Source organism: Setaria italica, chromosome IX (assembly GCF_000263155.2).
Source record: "Setaria italica strain Yugu1 chromosome IX, Setaria_italica_v2.0, whole genome shotgun sequence".
NCBI lineage: Eukaryota > Viridiplantae > Streptophyta > Magnoliopsida > Poales > Poaceae > Setaria > Setaria italica.
Genome location: NC_028458.1, coordinates 48253529 through 48271955, shown reverse-complemented (window position 1 = coordinate 48271955; position 18427 = coordinate 48253529). Strand labels below are relative to the sequence as shown.

The 18427-nt window shown below is 44.1% G+C and overlaps 4 protein-coding genes and 1 long non-coding RNA gene across 6 annotated transcripts; 3 read left to right on the top strand and 2 right to left on the bottom strand.

Moving 5' to 3' along the window:
- Window positions 1-351: 351 nt before the first annotated feature.
- On the bottom strand, window positions 352-1003 carry LOC105915189 (L10-interacting MYB domain-containing protein-like). The gene is made up of 2 exons (XM_012849131.1): window positions 695-1003; window positions 352-603 (listed from the first exon to the last, which is right to left on the bottom strand). Exons 1-2 carry the CDS (start codon window positions 1001-1003, stop codon window positions 352-354), a joined length of 561 nt encoding a protein of 186 aa, XP_012704585.1.
- A 1453-nt stretch (window positions 1004-2456) lies between these two features.
- Window positions 2457-4939, top strand: LOC101770712 (GDSL esterase/lipase At4g16230). Of its 2 annotated transcripts, XM_012842631.2 has the most exons (5): window positions 2457-3148; window positions 3241-3371; window positions 3762-4007; window positions 4089-4344; window positions 4431-4939. In XM_012842631.2, the coding sequence occupies exons 1-5, from the start codon at window positions 2887-2889 to the stop codon at window positions 4652-4654; spliced, it is 1119 nt and encodes a 372-aa protein (XP_012698085.1). In that variant the 5' UTR covers window positions 2457-2886; the 3' UTR covers window positions 4655-4939. The 2 variants fall into 2 exon arrangements, with proteins under 2 accessions (XP_012698085.1, XP_022679220.1); XM_022823485.1 differs by having other exon boundaries at window positions 4089-4939.
- Window positions 4940-5348: 409 nt separating this feature from the next.
- LOC101778931 (probable enoyl-CoA hydratase 1, peroxisomal) lies at window positions 5349-7309 on the top strand. Its single transcript, XM_004984544.3, has 3 exons — window positions 5349-5852; window positions 6308-6590; window positions 6925-7309. The coding sequence occupies exons 1-3, from the start codon at window positions 5431-5433 to the stop codon at window positions 7024-7026; spliced, it is 807 nt and encodes a 268-aa protein (XP_004984601.1). The 5' UTR covers window positions 5349-5430; the 3' UTR covers window positions 7027-7309.
- Window positions 7118-8593, bottom strand: LOC105913638. Its single transcript, XR_001163163.2, has 2 exons — window positions 8429-8593; window positions 7118-7654 (listed from the first exon to the last, which is right to left on the bottom strand). It is a non-coding gene; the product is annotated as an uncharacterized LOC105913638 (long non-coding RNA).
- A 544-nt stretch (window positions 8594-9137) lies between these two features.
- On the top strand, window positions 9138-17940 carry LOC101777995. The gene is made up of 16 exons (XM_004984542.3): window positions 9138-9485; window positions 10029-10223; window positions 10311-10385; window positions 10480-10644; window positions 11214-11377; window positions 12991-13209; window positions 13792-13918; window positions 14656-14844; window positions 15402-15488; window positions 15625-15779; window positions 15933-16052; window positions 16154-16379; window positions 16758-16817; window positions 16903-17076; window positions 17171-17280; window positions 17386-17940. Exons 1-16 carry the CDS (start codon window positions 9300-9302, stop codon window positions 17549-17551), a joined length of 2418 nt encoding a protein of 805 aa, XP_004984599.1. The 5' UTR covers window positions 9138-9299; the 3' UTR covers window positions 17552-17940.
- The last annotated feature ends 487 nt before the right edge of the window (window positions 17941-18427 follow it).

Below are 18427 nucleotides of genomic sequence, written 5' to 3'. Positions count from 1 at the left end.
GATGCATGTGTCATGTGTAGAATCTGGCCAACCAGCAACCGTAAAGATAAACCTCAAGTCAAACCTTCCTTCTTTTGTTTCCAGCATGCTAAAGATCTCACTAAATTCAGGCTTGACAATTAGAAAGGTGGTTGTATGCATTAGAACTGTTTTCTCTTGCACCCTACAATCTTTAACCATCTTCATATCTTTTGCAATGCTAGGGACTTGGCTGGTTGGAGGTGCAGATGATGCTTCAACACTTGTGGAGATCTTCTGTGCTGCAGTTTCTATCTTCAAACATGTGTTCTTGTACAATCAAAAGAATGGGTTCTTCTCATCCTTTTCGTCAATAGCAGTAGAGGACTCCTTTCATTTCTTTTTTCCTAGTTTCGATTTTTTCAGAGCAACCAACTTGACATCATCATTATCTAGAAGTTTATGTATCTCACCCACATCCTCATCACTTGAGTCATCGGAGGAAATATCTCCAGGATAGGATGCACTTGCCCCGCTAACATGTATCTTATCAAACAACATATGAAGATCATCAAGGTGCTTCGGTGCTTGTTTTCTGAACCTAACATGATTGCATTTGATAACTTTATCAGGATTGTTGCATCTCTGAAATTAAATGGATAAAGTTAATAAGTCGGCCCATATACTCAAAATGCAAAATTGTAAATGAAAAAAAAAGACAGTACATAGTTCTTACAGCTAGGTGTTGATCCCACCATTCGTTGGAGCAATCAACAGCTTGCTTTGCCTCATTCCATCTAAGACCAGTGGCAGAATTCTTGAACTCCATAAACCATGTATATTCCTTTTTCATATTGTCCAACTTATTCTTCAATTGTTTCTTTGTTTGCTTCAGCCTAGTTTTTTCTTCATACTTAGTTATCAGATTTTTCCAACCTGCCCTAGTGAACATTCCCAAGGGTCTATTCCCAGCTTCTATCTCTCCTTTGCATATGTCAATGAAATGCCTCACATTAACATCACACCAATCTGCCTTATCAGTCATTCTTGAACAAAGAAAAAAATTTATTCAATTCATAATCATAACAATATAAATGTTCATGCATCCAACAATTTGTCATGCATCCACCAATTTATCAACACACATAAAGCATAACTTTCTCCAGGTTGTGACAAACCTGGACCCCAAGCAAATTAGCCATGTTTTGAGGGCAAGCCTATTATCAACACACATAAAGAGCTGTATATGGCTTAAAAGTATATTGGACAAAACGAACCAGTTTTTTGTCTTGCAAACATGTCAATAAAAAAACACATCCATCTTTTTAGCTGAGTTAAGAAATAGTGATGTGTCACCATATAGTAGAACTTAAACAAAAGCAGGTTATTCACGCCAGCCAAATTATTTCAACCGTAATGAACTCTAGCAATTCATCCTTGCTAGTCAGTTAACCCTTTACAATAGTATAGATCAAAAACAAAATACCATGCCCCTCATTTTGGTTATGGACACAAAACTAGTACTGCATTACCATGAGCTATTTGGCCTAGCCGTGTTTCTCCTTGGAGCAGCATTTGGCATAGAAGAAATGAGCTATAAATGATTGCTATCATGTCTGGAAGGGGAGTCGAAGTTGCCTTAGCACCAGATTTGGAAGGGGAGGTTGCAGGCGTGCAGATCGGGAGGTGGACGACGGGCTCGAGGGGAGGACGAGGAGGAGCATCACCGCCGGCTTCAGGGTGCAGCCACCATCTTCAGGGGAGGTGAACAAGGGGCACCGTCGTGGGCTCGCTGGGAGGACAACGAGGGCCGTGGATGCTCAATTCGGTGGATGGAGCGCCGCTGCCAGCTTGAGGGGAGGCAAATGAGGGGTGCCGCCACCGGAGGGCACGGTGAAACCCTAGCGCAGTAGGCGTCGGGCAGGGACCGAGAGGAGGCGTCGGGTGGGGAGCGATAGAGGCGTCGGTGGGAAAGAAAAACGAAGGGGTACGCCCATAAACGGTGGCATTGCGGTAATTTTCGTGAAACGTCCACCCTCACCGCCGGAAAAAGCACCCTGAGTGTGGTTGTGGAGAATGAACTAAAAAAAATTGCTTTTGTAGAAGTAGAGGTTTAGAAGCTCACCCCCTTAATTTAGCTTCTGACTTTTTTTTTAAAGCAAAAGCACTTTCACATGACCCTCGGTCCTCCGTCATGTCCTGGGCTCGGCTGCCCGCTGCAGTCCATTTCAGGAGCCTGATCCTAGTACAATGAGATGCGCCAAATGCGGGAACCGATCCGACTCTCGCTCCAGTCCTAGAAGCAGAATTCTGTCACCGTCCCGGTGCCAAAGGCTCACGGGCACCTGATGAAGGCTTGAGAGATCGGCAACCAATCAATGCCGAATGGGAGAGTCCATGAACCATGATACGTTCATGTGAAAACAATGCCATGTGAGTTTTTATGTATGTTGCTCGCAACAACCTTCGCAGGTCACACAATCTTTCCTCCCCGTCAGTCTTGGTTTCTTGGCCGCTTTCTTTGCCTCCATTTGTTCCATCTTTAAACCTCGGTCTGTCATCTGCTCATAATATCTGGTATTTATTAGTGAGCTAATTGGTACTACTTGCAAGGCCCAATCAAGCCTATTTCTGTCTGTTTGTTTTCTTCTATTGTCTCAATTATCTGTGTTATTTTCTGCAGTCCCTTAGATTCTGTTTCTCGTGCTATATAAGTAGGCAACCTCTCTTCCCTCGCCATCAAACTTCTCCTCTACCGCAACCACTTCTCGCACTTTCAACAATAACCAGTAGGATCAAGTGAGCTAGCAACTTCCAAGGCTTCTAGCAACACTGAACAGTCGCTGTACTTCTAGGCAAAACGTTGCTTGTCTAGTTGTATCCCCTCATCTGAGATCTCTCGGTGTACGTGACGTTCTTGCCTCGTCAATGTGTCCTCCGCACGAGCGGCGGCCCAGAGTGGCATCTCATTTCGTCCTGCTGGCCTGCCTCGTCTTGCTCGCGCCAACTCGCGTCGCCGGCGCTGGCATGCCGGCGACCTTCATCTTCGGCGACTCGCTCGTCGACGCCGGCAACAACAACTACATCGTCTCCCTGTCCAAGGCGAATTACCCCCCGAACGGCATCGACTTCCTCGGCCACCAGCCCACCGGCCGGTACACCAACGGCCGGACCATCGTCGACATTCTAGGTGGCAGTCTCTTTGCCTGAGCTTTACTGTTACATTGCCTTGCATTATTGCATCGGCCCCTGAATTTTTCCTCACTTGTTTTCGTGTTTCAGGGCAAGAGATGGGGCTGGGAGGGTTCGTGCCGCCGTACATGTCCCCGGAGACCACCGGCGACGCCTTGCTGAGAGGCGTCAACTACGCGTCCGGCGGCGGAGGCATCCTGAACCAAACCGGCAGTATCTTCGTCAGTACACGGCCTCTCCACTATTCCTGCTGTGTGAAATCGTCGTACTAATCTAAGAGTACTTTACATGTGTGTGTGTGTTTTATCCCCAATGCTTAGCTTGTTCCCGAGTAAGTTTTGATCATCGCCTCCGCATGAGTCAGTTCTCCAAAACCTTCTCTTTTGCGTGAAGGCTAACGAATCGCTAGCTGCATGCCCTGCATTGCCGCACATAAATAATGTAAATAAATTATCATTTTTACTGTTTCACTGTCCCCTACTAAGATGACCTGTCATGAGTGCTAAGCTGAGCTTGTACAGGAAAGAAACATTCTGGATTTTGAATGGAGACAGTGTGATTGTTTTAACGCAAGCTGGTGCTGATATCTGTCTGGTTTTGTCTTTGGACAGGGCGGGCGCCTGAACTTGGACGCTCAGATCGACAACTACGCCAACAGCCGGCACGACCTGATCGCCCGGCACGGGGAGGTGGCGGCGGTGAGCCTGCTGCGGGGCGCGCTCTTCTCGGTCACCATGGGCTCCAACGACTTCATCAACAACTACCTCACGCCCATCCTCTCCGTGCCGGAGCGCGCCTCGACGCCGCCGGCCGCCTTCATCGGCGCCATGATTGCCAAGTACCGCCAGCAGCTCGCGGTACGTAGGCACCTGCTTGAAAGCTGCTGCGAGTTGTCGCGCAGCGTGCGTGCCTGACGCGGTGGCTTGTGTGCGTCGCAGAGGCTGTACCTCCTGGACGCCCGCAAGGTCGTGGTGGCGAACGTGGGCCCGATCGGCTGCATCCCGTACCAGAGGGAGACGAACCCGTCGGCGGCCGCGGCCTGCGCCGAGTTCCCGAACCAGCTGGCGCGGTCCTTCAACCGGCGGCTGAGGGCCCTGGTGGACGAGCTGGGCGCCGCCCTCCCCGGCTCCCGCTTCGTCTACGCCGACGTCTACCACATCGTCTCCGACATCATCGCCAACTACAGATCCCACGGTGTCGTGAAAGAATCGTTTGGAGGCTGGGAAAAATGCTGTGAGATCATTGTGATCTTATCGATTTCGCTGCTCTCGTTCGTGCAGGGTTCGAGGTGGCGGACTCGGCGTGCTGCTACGTGGGCGGGCGGTTCGGCGGGCTGGTGCCGTGCGGGCCGACGTCGCGGTACTGCGCGGACAGGTCCAAGTACGTGTTCTGGGACCCCTACCACCCCAGCGACGCCGCCAACGCGCTCATCGCCCGCCGGATCCTCGACGGCGGCCCATCGGACATCTCGCCGGTCAACGTGCGCCAGCTGATCATGGCCTGAAGCACTGAACTGAATCGATCGATCGCCGCTTCGGCTATTGTTAGCTGCTTGTTCAGATTCGTTTTCTAGTCCAATAGATTAGTTCGGGGGCTAATTTGGCCTCGATCAGTGTAACGTCACTCGTGCAGTCGTGCTTAGCTAGGTAGGATAGATGATCTGTGAGTGACGCCGCAACGGTGTTCTTTTGTTTATTCTCATAGCTTCGTTCTCGTATTCCTTTGGACTTCTTGTTGCAACGTGAGCTAGTGACATGTTTGCTGGTCAGAACAAATTAAAGTTGGTGGATTATTGACGGTATGGGACGCATCGGATGAGATTGGGTGCGACAAAAAAGGTGTTGCGATCCATTCCGTCGAAGGCATCGGCCTCAGATGTGATCCCTACTCCCTAGCGGCGGTGTTTGCAGCAGCCTAGTTATGTACAGAACTGCATTCCAGAAGAACAAAGAAACTGGTAATTGTTTACCGAAGCACGATGTCTCTGTCCCAACTCTCAACTGTGCTTCTCAGTTTTACCAGCAAAACGTCGGTGGGCTGGGCTCCACCTCCACTCCACATGCTAGTCACCCACGTGCCACGTCACCAACGTTATCAGCATTAGCTAGTCGAATACGCAAGCCGACTCCGGTAGCTCTCTCTAGGTGGTGGGCCCTGGATGTCGTCGGCTCTACCTCTACGGCGCAGTGTGGATCCCATCTGCTCATCAGGCAAGTCAAAAGGGGGCCGCTTGCGGGAGCACACCAACCCGAGACGCTAACCCAAACCCAATCAGACCCGATGGGCGCCGCACCGCCGGACTCCGGCGACCTCATCGTGGTGGAGCCGGCGAGGCCGGGGTCCCCGGTCGCCGTGGTGACCATCAACCGTCCCGCGGCGCTGAACGCGCTGACGAAGCCCATGATGGTCTCCCTGGCGGCCGCGTTCCGGCGGCTGGGCGCCGACGACGCCGTGGCGGCGGTCGTGCTCGCGGGCCGCGGCCGAGCGTTCTGCTCCGGGGTGGACCTGACGGCGGCGGAGGACGTGTTCAAGGGCGACGTCAAGGACGTCGCCACCGACCCCGTCGCGCAGATGGAGCTCTGCCGCAAGCCCATCGTCGGCGCCATCGCGGGGTTCGCCGTCACCGCCGGATTCGAGATCGCCCTCGCCTGCGACATCCTCGTCGCCGGACGCTCCGCCAAGTTCCTCGACACCCACGCCAAGTGCGTCAATAGTCCTCTACTTCATCCAGATCACGATTGCTCGGAATCAGTAACCTGCTATAACTTTTGCTGCTCTTGCGACTATAGGGTTGCAATTAGACTATTAGAGGCACTCTTTGCTAGTAGTTTGTTGGAATACTTTTCAGTTGGGCGGTAACTAAAAAAAAACTGTGTGTCTGGAAATGGGGATGATACGGAATTGGTAGGGAAATTAAAAAGTTTCAGTGTTCTCTGCCTGGATATAGTTCCATACAAAAGACGTAATATTCCACTTTTCAGAAAGTGAGACTTGATATTTGAGTTTATGCATTCCTTGGCCAGAGCATGCACTGAAACACTGCTCGTGTTCTCCACTATCATCAGTCGATACCTTTTCGCGCTCCAATTCATGGCATTGCAATCTAACTTGTTCATTTCACCTGTTGTGCTCTAATCTATCTGTTCATGTGATGTAGGTTTGGGATATTTCCCTCCTGGGGTCTTTCACAGAAGCTTTCTCGCATCATTGGGCCTAACAGAGCACGGGAAGTGTCACTAACCTGCATGCCAGTTACTGCTGAAATGGCAGAGAGGTGGGGGCTTGTTAACCACATAGTGGATGACAAGGAGGTGCTGAATAAGGCAATAGAGGTTGCTGAGGCTATTGCAAGGAACAACCCCAACTTAGTTTTGTTATACAAATCGGTTATAAATGATGGGTTTCAGCTGGACTTGAAACATGCTCAAGCACTTGAAAAGGTTCGAACTTGCACATTGCGTGGTACATTTTACTTACGTGGTGCTTAATGTTTCTATGGTCAAATTATTGACCTTAGCTGATCTTGTGTGGTATTTTAACCACGAAGCATATATGCCAGTGGAAATCTATGGGTGGCTCCATAAGAAATGTTCATCTAATATTCTCAAGGATCTTAGCAATGGACACTTTAATTATCCTTTGGTGACAAATGAGCAAATATTTTAGCTGAACGTTTGTGTTCAGTATCAATGTTCATTATAAAGAAATTAATTGAGATTCCTATATTAATTCAGAAATGCATGTGTCTCATATCTTTAGGATTCCAATTTTCAGGAAAGAGGTCACAAGTATTACAGTGGCATGACAAAAGAGCAATTCGCGAATATGCAGAAATTCATTCAGGGCCGGGGTTCTAAACCACAATCAAAGCTGTAGCTTTTCGACGCCGTGTTCTGTTTGTCACTGAACGGTCAGTGTACGGTATACAGCTGCTAATTCGTGTTCTGTTATTCTGTAGTTTGAAAAATAAAGGTGTGCCAATGTGACAATATGCATAGACTGTCTGCTCATGTATTACAGAAAGAGCTGCGTTCTTTTACATTCAAAGGTCCTGATCAATGATCGCCAGCGTGCAAACATGTGTTGTATTTACCTGACAACCTCTGCTGCTTTCTCTTCTCACTCTGTGATGCTAAATAGGTAGTCACTGTTGCTGGGATCTGTTGTATCTCCCCCTCCCATATTTTGCATGTGGTTTGATGGAAAATGGTGTAGCAAGTTGGCTGATAAATTGTAGAATGATCATTTTGCATGTTTTGGAAACCTCTGTAATAATGGTGTGGGAAATCTTGGCAAGACGTGGGACAATAAGCGTCGTGCGCTAAAAATGTGCAACAAAGAACAAGTACGGTTGCTAACACACTTCTTAGCAAAGTTCCAACAAAGCAGACAACCCCAGAATGTATTGCAACTGAGATGTTGAATCTCCTTGTCACGATGTATATAGTGGGTCATTGTTCCAACTGAACGTTCCCAGGCCATGCTTCCTCCGTTCTAAAATGACCTGCATTGTTCCAAACAAATCATTGACAACACCTTAACCACATAATTCCACTAGTCTGTCTATTAAGCTGTTTGTAAGCTATTTAATTTATGCATAGACCCATAAATCATGATGATCAAGTATAAATCGAAATTTGTATGCCATTTTGTTGTTTATGTGGTTACATCTGTTCAGACTAAGATCACATTCACAAGAAAAATTGACCGAGAGAGTAATAGTGTGCAGACTAAGAATTTAAGCTTTGCCGTTCTCAATCAGCAAGCATTATTGCTTCTCCATTCAACAAAAAGTTTAAAAAGACTTTAAAAAGAATTTCAGATTCCATGTCGAAAAAATATTGATTGAGATACAATGCTCTCATAGATAATGCATTCTTCTGAAAATGAAAAAGGATGCCTCTCATACATGTACTGCTGGGCATTCTACAACTTGGAACTTATCTGCCTAAGTTTCTCATTTCAATTTGTGCCAAAATGTGTAGCTACAAAACAGTGAAAATTAAAAGTTATACATCAAGAATTCCATCTAGCTAGTACATAAATTGGCAATGCCTTTATGCTTATTTGATAAACTTTACTTCAGCAAACATTGGCCTCATCAGAAAATATTCCACGTTGGCTTTTGGCAGAATAGATGCCCTCGAGCAGAGTCAAGCATGAGATTGAGTACACGGAGCAATGTCACACACCACTAGCGTAACTAAGCAGGAAATTTTTTAATTGCACAGCAACAGAGCAGTCACGACTAGCAGCAGAGCGAGATGAAAGAAGTTACCTCGTCCGCGGCCGCGCACAGCGGCGGCGACGGCATCTACGCTGCGGCCGGCGCCGCCGCCGCTCCCCTGCTCTCCCGTCCCCTCCGCCTCCACCTCCTCCATGAAATCGCCCTCCCCGGACGGGGCGGCCACGGGCGGGGGCTCGGGGGGAGCACTAGCCAATAGCGATAAGAGCAGGCCAGCAGGGGCAGGCCGGCAGCGGGTCTTGTGCTGGGCCGAAGTTAATTAATTGGGCCCTCCACTTGAAGTCTTGGACCACCAACGACCGGCCCACAACGGCCCTTTTCTTGCCTTCCTCCTCCTCCGGCAGTTGCCGGCTGCTCGCCTCCGACCTTCATCAAATTTAGAAAAATTAAAATGATCTACAATTTAACGGAGGAAGTATTTCGAAATATTAGATTCATCAACACGTTCAACCAACTAACGTCAAGCAAACTGTCTCAACGGTGACTATCACTAGATCTGCAGCAGCAACTAGTTCCTGTAGATCGCTGTAATGTCCCTATCACTAGATCTGCAACAATTAGTCCCAATTAACATGTTCCAATACCCAATTGTACGTATGGAAAAAGGTTACTCTATTTTTCCGAACACAACAAATCGATAGTATCCGAAAGAAAATGAAAAGATGAAAAATTAACGCGCTTGAGCTTGGCAAAGATCCACAGTCCACACGAGTCAAAAGTCACTAATCTCAAAGCAACACCCACGCCGAGGGACGGCGAGACAACGCACTCGCCGTGGACTGTGGTGCCGCCGCGCTGCCCGTCTCCCCTCCTCGCCGTCCACGCCCCCGCTCTCTCCAGTAGACTGCGACGGCGAAGCTTCCAGAAACCCCGGCCTAGGGTTTCTCCGGACCCGCCATCCGTGATGGGGCCTCCCGTCTTCCTCGGCCTCCTCCTCCTCCTGGCGGCCGCCGCGACCGTGTCGTCGGCCCCGCGGCGGGAGGCGTTCCGCCGTGACCCCGGGCACCCGCACTGGCACCACGGGGCCTTCCACGACGTCGAGGAGAGCATCCGCGCAGACGTCCGCCGCATGCTCCACACCCGCGCAGAGGTACTCCCCGTCTCTTCCCCCGCCTCCTCGCCTCCCCCACTAAACCTCTCCAAGTGCGATCCGCGATGGCTGTTCAGTTTGATTAGAGCCGAGCTGATTCGGAGCACGGTCTTCCGTTTTTAGACTACCTGCGTGTAGGATCTGCCTTCGGATTTCGTTTTTCTTCCTCGTCGAGATCGGCAGCTACGTGATGAAAGTGTGCAGTGCCAATTTGTTCGTGTTTTTTTCTTTTTTCACGCGTGCAAGTATAATTACACCCAAGAGCATCATATGACTTTAAGTGGGCTCACCTTATGAATTGTGGCTGGAATGGGGATGGCAGTTCAAATTGCGTTTCACCTTAAGCCTGATGGTGTAATCAAGCTGTTGTTACAGTTATGCTAATTGCTAGTTCCTTTACAACGACAAATGACACCAAATGTAGTGTAATCTAAACCACAATCATTCAGTGCTGTTCTTCTCCCTTTTTGGTCTGAACATGTAAGTTCTTGCTTTTTGTTTAGGTTTCCAATGCTTATTTAACTCATTGGGAATGTTCTTCAGGTTCCGTTTCAAGTGCCTCTCGAGGTTAATGTTGTTCTTATTGGTTTCAATGGCGATGGAGGGTATAGATACTCTTTGGATGGGCACAAGCTTGAAGAATTCCTAAAAATGGGTTTCCCACTTCACAGGCCCTCTTGCTTCGAGACAGGGGAGCCAATTGATATCGAGCATCATATTATGTACAATGTTATAGCGGTAATGCTTCATTTCAGATAATATTGATTTTCCCCCTACAATTGTGTTATCCTATTGTCATGAAGCGCTATTAAATCACTTCCCTAGGCTGGACAACCAGAGCTGATTTCTCTTGAGAAGTCACTAAAGGAGGCAATGCAACCTGCAGGAACTGCGAGAGATGTAAGCAGGAGTATATTATTTTCCTATGCAGCAATCATTAACTATTGTTCAGATCATAATCGGCATGACAGACTCTAACTATTTTGTCTCTCAGAGCGAATATGGCAGGGAATTGCCTCTGTATGAGGTAGAAGCGACTACAGTGGAGCCGATATTTCAGAGGCTATACTCATTCATTTTTGACATGGAGCCTGGTTATCCTGCAAATGAGATGGATAGGCCTGTTCCTGTTGCAATATTTGTTGTTAATTTTGATAAGGTAAAAGGTCTTGCATCTAACCCTGTTCCTTGCCCCTCTTATTTGTATTGACTGCTTCCTGTTTGTACTTTGTGCTCTGATGCCTGCACGCAAATTCTAAGTTCTAAATTATAGTAAGCATGGTCCTTCATGGCAATATAGGGGTCAGGATGTAATAACTGGTTTCATCTTCCTGTACATTTATACGGAACAGTACATGAGAAATTGAGAACCTTGTTGATACAAAAAAAAATAGCTCTTCTTGGGTATTTATAAGCAAAAAAAAACATCCAACCACTGGGAAAATGTGTCCTTAACAAGAGATGAAACTCTCACCTTTTACAGTTTCAAGTCTATGGTAATTTCCTCCACTAAAACTAGTTTGTTCTCCTCAAAGGACATTTAGATGGTCCTCACAGCTTCCTTACCTTCTGTAACATTTGGGGAGCATCCAGAGATGAACCTAAGACATTGATCAGAGATCCACTATCCTTAATTTACTAAGGATAAAACTAGTGCTCCCAATCTTCATCTTCCTGTCTTCTGCTTTTGAGAATCGTAGCTAATATTGTACATATTTTCCTTGGCAGGTTAGAATGGATCCTCGAAACAAAGAAAATAATCTTGATAGTTTAATGTATGGTACAATTGGTGGACTAACAGAACAAGAGCTAAAAAAACAAGAAGCAGAATACATCTACCGCTACCGTTACAATGGTGGTGGAGCAACTCAAGTTTGGCTGAGTTCTGGAAGGTGATAATTGTTCTAATCTGCTGCTATTTTGCTACAACTTACAACTTACAGGGAAGCTCCTTCACCTTCTCTACCAAGAAGCCACATTTTTCATTCACGACTAGAAGTGAAGTAAATTAACCCTGTTGTGGCCACGTGGTCAGTTAAGTAATGATTTAAATATTAATCTCAGGAAAAGTAAGCATCCCCATTTTGCATTATTGGCTGCTTCAATTTATAACAATGATATGGTTCATTTGTTTGTCACTGCCCTTTTTCTGTTTCATGATGTGTATGTAGATGTGAACCACCACATAATCGTACAGCCACATGATACAACTGTGGATCTTTACATTTTTTTAAATTAAAAAAATGGTTCTCTTTTTTATATAGTATATTTGATGTTTTAGACTTGTGCAGCTTCAAGGATAAGGCACAAGATGATCATATGCCATCAAATTCGTACGCACTGTTACTTCATTAAATTTGTTTGTCTCCTAAACCCCCAACCATTGTGATCAATGAACTATGAGTCTTGTAAAACGTTGCACACATTAAGTGAGGTGGTGATGTTTTTTTTGGGGGGGGTTTGGGGGGGGGGGGATATTAGGAAGGTGTACGTACATCTCTTCTTCAAATCCTATAACAGAAAAAAAAAGGAACACTTTTTCCTTCCCAAAACATCAGGGATGTTAGGAAGGTGTACGTACATCTCTTCTTCAAATCCTATAACATAAAAAAGAACACCTTTTCCTTCCCAATCCCAAAACATCAAATGGAAAAGAAATGGGGGTATCTGTTATTAACTAACATCTCTAGTAGATGTATGGCTGGTACTCACCATTTTAGTCAGGTTCCAACAAATAAACAATGTGAATCCTTCTCTTCTCTCTATTAACATAGGTATTGTAGGAATATTTTTTTCTTTATATTATCATGGGAAGTTGAAGTGCGGGCTTGTCAAGTGGTGAAATCAACCTGCCCTTGTTCGATCAACCTCCTTGAAAGACGGGCAAGGGTGTGACTGGAAATTCCCTGCCCTGGATCCCATTCCCACCTTGTGTGGGAGCCTTCAGCACTTGGTACACCCCCTTTTTATTGTCATTGGTAGAATGGTAGTTATGGCCTTTAAAAGGAAGGTGATACGCTTAGTCATGCCACTTGGGTGATTGGGTTGCAGCTGTATCTGTGTTCCACCTTGCAGTTATTCTCATAACCCAACTACGTAGGGGAGATAATATTTAGACCATTGTTTTCTGTGATTACTTTATATGGTCATGTATTTTTGCATATTTAACTGCCTGTTTTAAGTGATCTTGTGAGGGCTGATATTTGTAAAATTATCTGAAATTCAGATTTATTTGATGTTATTTGGTCATTAGCGTGTGCTAACTGATTATGACAGATGATGTAACCCATAAACTTGGAAATGTGCAGAGAGGGAGATAGGAAGCAGTGACTCATTGAATTGCATGCCATAGATAATTTCCTGTGTGTGATCTAATAGCTCTGCCATACTGTACCGTTAACCGTTGCCCTTTGGAGTTGTTTTCTTTTGTGATGCATTACAATTGCTCAAGCGGTTGGAATTAAGTTATATGTGCACTAAACTCCCATTGTGCTTGCCTCTGCAGATTTGTTGTAATAGATATTTCAGCGGGCCCTTGTACATATGGGAAAATAGAAACCGAAGAAGGCAGTGTCAGTTATAGATCAATGCCACGACTATCACAAATAATCTTTCCAAGAGGTCTTGCTGCCCCAAGTGCTAGTTCAACACAAGATATTTTCATTGGGCAGCTTGGAGGTTTAATTTCAACTACCATTGAGCATGTGATAGCTCCTGATATAAGGTGTTTTTCGAAAGTAAAAATAGTATGCTTCAAAGTTTCTTCGTTATTTGGTGTATGAGTAAAACAATCAAAATATCTTATCTTGATCTGATGAAGCAATCGCAACAAGCAACTGGTTATCTATAGTGTTCACTTTTCAGCGTTCTTATTGAAAATAGGTGATAGTTCCAAGTACCTAGGAATCTGGGTATTATACTACCTTGGTATCTGGGTGTGGTCAGTTGTCTTCACTTCCTCATGCATGATTTTGCCTGTTAACGTGCAGGCTAACTAGGTCACTCTTGTATTTTGTCTTGTGACTTCTAATTGTACTATATTTCACCAGGTTATCACCTATCCTATTGAAGTACATATTGGCATCTCACTTTTTGTTTTGTGCGGTCCAGCAACGTGGCTAACTTTGCAAATAAGGATAACAAATGAACAAGTTATAGATGAATCACAACTTATGCCAATTCAAGGCATTTCATGATTACGTTGGCCTTGTGATGCATGATGTCTAGCTTAATCTATGTTTGAGAGTTTAGGCGTTCTATTTTTCTTAGTTATTCTAATGCTACCTGTTTTTTTCTTGAAATCCAGATTTGAAACTGTTGACATGGCAGTGAGGTTGCTTATACCTATTATAGTGCTACAGAACCACAATAGGTACAACATTCTTCAAGAAGGTCATAACTACAGTATTGACGTTCAAGCTATAGAAAGGGAGGTTAGTTTACTTTTCCAACATGATTTTTTATATTTCTGAAGCTACATAAGTGTTTAGTGCCCTTGCCGGTTTGTATGTTCATTCATTTACTAGTTAAGACTTCAGAATGTTTGTTTTCGAACACCGTACATTCATTTAAAAATGAAATTCTGCAAAACATACATTCCTCTTTAGTCTTTATGGATAATTTGGAAATTGGAGGAATTTCCACGCAAAAATAAGCAACAACACCATTCTTTCATACTAGAGGGAATTGTGTACTTCTGTAAAAGTGGGGCAAGGAAAAGACCCTAAGTATTTACTATGTACATGTACGAATTCGAATAACTCATCCTCAACAGTGAAAATAGATGCTAGCAAAACTTCCTAATCTGTGTTAATTCCAGCATAGTTTCCAAACAATCCTTATTGCTTCATGATCCATAATGCCAATAATTTATCTTTATGATCATGAAGGCTGCTTACAAGGAGTAAATTTTTTTTGCAAACGCAACAGATTGTTTTCTTTCTAACTGCCATATGCCCATGATCTTTTAGTAGAGTTTAGACTAGATATCAATTTGTATTACGGCTGTTATCTTGTTAAAAGTAACCAGATTATAGGCCAATCTGTTAAATTAATGTAGCAAAGAATCTGGCCAAAGAATATATATTAAACTATTTTCTCAGAACTTGACCTAGATTATTACATTCCATTATGCATCCTCCAAAGTTTCTTAAAAGTTCACATTTTTCAGGTTAAAAAGATGGTCCACCCTGGGCAGGAAGTAATAATAATTTCTGGTTCGCATGCGCTGCACCAGCACGAAAAATTAGCTGTTGCAGTTTCGAAAGCAACGCGTAGCCATTCTCTTCATGAAACAAAGAGTGATGGTCGGTTTCATGTCCGTACCAAAACATACTTGGATGGAGCAATACTTAAAGAGGTTTGTTGGATTTTGGCTTCATCGAAATGCTCGTGTTTGAATTGCAGTGTACATTTTGCAATCATTGGTAGCTTAACACACCTGCAGGTTCTGTATTTTTTATGTATGTTTAAACGAAATGGACACTTGTGGCAATCTTCATGTATCTCCATTACCGAAACACTTCCTCTAATTTTGATACTTCAAATTTATTAATATCTAAATGAGCATTTAGCATGCAGAGAAGTACTATGCTTGAATTCACCTGACCTATTGGCCATCTGTCATATAGCTATTTAATCATACCTTAAGGATAACAAGCATAATTGTATGATTGATTTTCAACTGTAATGAAAATTGATTGAATCAACAATCAAGTGCAAAATAACAGACATGTTCGGACCAAATGTAAAAGGCAATCATCACATGTATGTGTTACTGAGCTTTCTTAAAGTAAAACATGAAACAGTTTCAAGAGGACGGTACAAAGCAGGAGAATCATAAAGATAGGTCTAAATTTCTTGTTTCATCTTAAATTTCAAATTCAGCATTCTAATGATGTGCTCTCAATTGTGCAGGAAATGGAGCGCTCTGCGGATGTGCTGTCTGCTGGTTTATTAGAAGTTGCAAACCCTTCTCTCTCAAGTAGATTCTTCCTGAAGCAGGTGCATAATATGTTGTGTGTGAAATATCCTGCAAGCTAGCATCTGTTTCATGATTCCAATACTTTATATTCTATCCTTCTATTGATATGGGTGGTGTTATGGATTTTCAATTGTATTTTTTTGGTATCGACTACAGCATTGGACTGATGGAGAAGATGATGTAAAAGATTCTATTAAGCACAGGCCCCTGTGGGAATCTTACATGCCCAGAAATAAGAAAGAAAGGAGAGGCCTTGGAAAGAAGAAACATGGAAATATGTACAGAACTTATGGGACCAGAGTGATCCCAGTGTAAGCTTCACTTGCACAGGCTCCCTCCCTCCCTCCCTTCCTCCCCCCTCCTTAGCAGCGCATCGTCACAAGTGCAGAAAATCAATCTATTATGGCTCACAATTTTAAGTCTGGCAATAATCTAAAATTTGACTTCTTTTTCAATACCATCAGTTTTGTATTGTCATTGGCCGATGTTGATGCTGAACTTCTCATGGAAGAGGAAAGTCTTGTTTGGACAAGTAAGGATGTTGTTATTGTGCTTGAGCATAAGAATGAAAAGATTCCTCTAAGGTATGTTAAAGTTTCTGCCAGACGGATATTCTAAGGATTCTTGAACTTACTGCATGTTTCAGGTTGCTCCTATCTTTACTTCATTCCCTTTGATGTTGCAGCTATGTGTCAGAAACGACTACGCAGCTTGCTCTTCCATCTCTCGCACAGCGCCACATCTTGGCTGGTTTGGCTTCCGCAGTTGGAGGTCTTAGTGCACCATATGAAAGGGCATCACGTATTCATGAAAGACCTATAGTGAACTGGCTGTGGGCTGCAGGCTGCCATCCTTTTGGACCATTTTCAAACTCCTCCCAAATCAGTCAAATTCTTCAGGATGTAGCACTGGTAAAGTTATCAGCAATAATTTTCCATTTCCATGAAACGTGCAATGAGATGAGTATGTTGACGTGGGCCCTCAGTACAACAGCTGTAAGCTGTTCGTGCTTCCTTTGGTTTGCACAATGCATAGGAAAGCAAACTGACAAAAAAAATTTGAGGCCAAACTAGGTCCCTATTGCTTGTATCCCAGTTTTGCCAGTTTCTAATGTTTTTCCCTGGCTACTGATTAGGAGCAACATAACTTGGATATGTAATGCGTCCATATCATGCTTGCTGCATAATTGTCATTGCATAATTTTCGATCTGTTCATATGTCACTGACATAAATTTGGTTTCTTCTGTGCTTTCACATCCATTCTGTAACCCATGTTTTAATGTGTGTAGAGAACTACAATTTATGCTCAAGTTGATGCTGCTCTTCGCAAAATAAGGGACACATCAGAGGTTCTACATGCAATTTAGCTTACTTTATTGGCCTATTTTCCCCAGATGCACATTAAGTATAACTGCTGTGTGTGGTTTGGTGCAGGTTGTTCAATCTTTTGCATCAGAGCATCTTAAGACACCATTAGGAGAACCTGTGAAAGGTAATAAAAACAAGTCCACCACTGAGTTATGGGTAGAGAAATTCTATAAGAAGGTAACCACTGTGCCGGAGCCTTTCCCCCATGATCTTGTTGAACGGTTAGAAGAGTACCTGGATGTAAGTATTTGTTTCATATATTGCATTAGTGTACTTCATGATGGAAGATGTATACTGTGATTTTACTCTCCCAATCTATGATACCCCTTTGTAGAAACTTGAAGAGCAACTTGTGGACTTGTCTTCCTTACTGTATGACCACCGTCTCGCGGATGCGTATAAAAACAGTACTGACATCCTGCAGAGCACTATATTTACACAACAGTATGTTTATACAAAGATGCTAGATTTCCACCTTGCTAATCTTTTGTGCTGTCTTTCAGAAACTCACTGTTTTTTCTGTTTCATTTGAATGTTTTTTTTCAACAGGTACATTGAACGTGTTCTGATGAATGAGAGAGACAGGATGAAATGCTGTAGCATTGAATATAGTCATCCAAAACAGACATCCCAGGCTTTTGTATATGGAGGGATCCTTCTGGCTGGATTTCTTGTGTATTCACTGGTTATATTCTTCTCTTCGCCAGTTCGCTAATTGGTGTCCAGTTAAAGAAGTTGTGGGTTCTCTTTGGTGACTAGAGATAGTCGATGATCATTAGTTAAACCTACGCCTGATGGTAGGCTAGGTTTGTCTTGGGCTGTCAAGACTGTCAATCTGCATGAGGGAATGGTCTGAATCGCATTGGATACAGAAGAGCCCTGGCACAGTTTTGACTTTTGAGTACTATATTTTTACACAACCAGTTAGCCAGCCCAATGTATGTAACTGACTGACATTTATTCGTGATAATCAATAGTGGATTTCACCTAAGAGCTGGTGCAGGCTATGTAATGGTTTAGCCCTCATTTGCATCTTGTTAGTGCACAAGATAGTGCTGACAGAAAACCAATTTGTTAATGAAACCCCCAGCTACATGAAGACCAGCCAGCAAACGTGCTGTGGCTGCAGATCAAGTGGGTGACTGGGTGGGTCGATTTTAATGGCAAAATAAGTCCAAAACGCTGGTAAGAACATTCTAACTATGTTTCTCACATTTCCGAAATTTAATTTCTGTTGAAAAACATCTGGTATTGTTTCTTTTGAAAATTGTATCAAACTTATCTAGAAAATCATTTCAATGTAATAAAGCTTCTAAAGCTTTTGGGGAACTTGTGTCCTACTTTTCAATTTTGAAATGTGAAAATCTTCTAAATTTGAACTTTCAGCTTGCAAGCTCGATTTGAACATTAAATTTTGTTTGAAGCGCAGAGATCCAATTTGTGTTGTTTGAACTATGTACCTTTCAAAAGTATGGTCCTTGGTGACCTTTTTTCTTATGTACCTCGGAACATGGGGATGAGATTGTCAGGTATTTGAATAATTGCATGAAGAAAAATTACAGAAATTAGGGGGGGGGGGGGGGGGGGGGGG

What these genes read in the sequence shown, in the direction of transcription:
- LOC105915189 (XM_012849131.1), bottom strand. Translation starts at nt 1,003, where the DNA reads ATGACTGATAAGGCAGATTGGTGTGATGTTAATGTGAGGCATTTCATT. An exon ending in GGTGGGATCAACACCTAGCT is followed by an intron (nt 604 to 694) that starts GTAAGAACTATG and finishes ATTTAATTTCAG; the next exon opens with AGATGCAACAATCCTGATAA.
- LOC101770712 (XM_022823485.1), top strand. Translation starts at nt 2,887, where the DNA reads ATGTGTCCTCCGCACGAGCGGCGGCCCAGAGTGGCATCTCATTTCGTC. An exon ending in GACCATCGTCGACATTCTAG is followed by an intron (nt 3,149 to 3,240) that starts GTGGCAGTCTCT and finishes TTCGTGTTTCAG; the next exon opens with GGCAAGAGATGGGGCTGGGA. An exon ending in AGTACCGCCAGCAGCTCGCG is followed by an intron (nt 4,008 to 4,088) that starts GTACGTAGGCAC and finishes TGTGCGTCGCAG; the next exon opens with AGGCTGTACCTCCTGGACGC.
- LOC101778931 (XM_004984544.3), top strand. Translation starts at nt 5,431, where the DNA reads ATGGGCGCCGCACCGCCGGACTCCGGCGACCTCATCGTGGTGGAGCCG. An exon ending in TTCCTCGACACCCACGCCAA is followed by an intron (nt 5,853 to 6,307) that starts GTGCGTCAATAG and finishes CATGTGATGTAG; the next exon opens with GTTTGGGATATTTCCCTCCT. An exon ending in ATGCTCAAGCACTTGAAAAG is followed by an intron (nt 6,591 to 6,924) that starts GTTCGAACTTGC and finishes TCCAATTTTCAG; the next exon opens with GAAAGAGGTCACAAGTATTA.
- LOC101777995 (XM_004984542.3), top strand. Translation starts at nt 9,300, where the DNA reads ATGGGGCCTCCCGTCTTCCTCGGCCTCCTCCTCCTCCTGGCGGCCGCC. An exon ending in TGCTCCACACCCGCGCAGAG is followed by an intron (nt 9,486 to 10,028) that starts GTACTCCCCGTC and finishes AATGTTCTTCAG; the next exon opens with GTTCCGTTTCAAGTGCCTCT. An exon ending in GTGATAGCTCCTGATATAAG is followed by an intron (nt 13,210 to 13,791) that starts GTGTTTTTCGAA and finishes CTTGAAATCCAG; the next exon opens with ATTTGAAACTGTTGACATGG.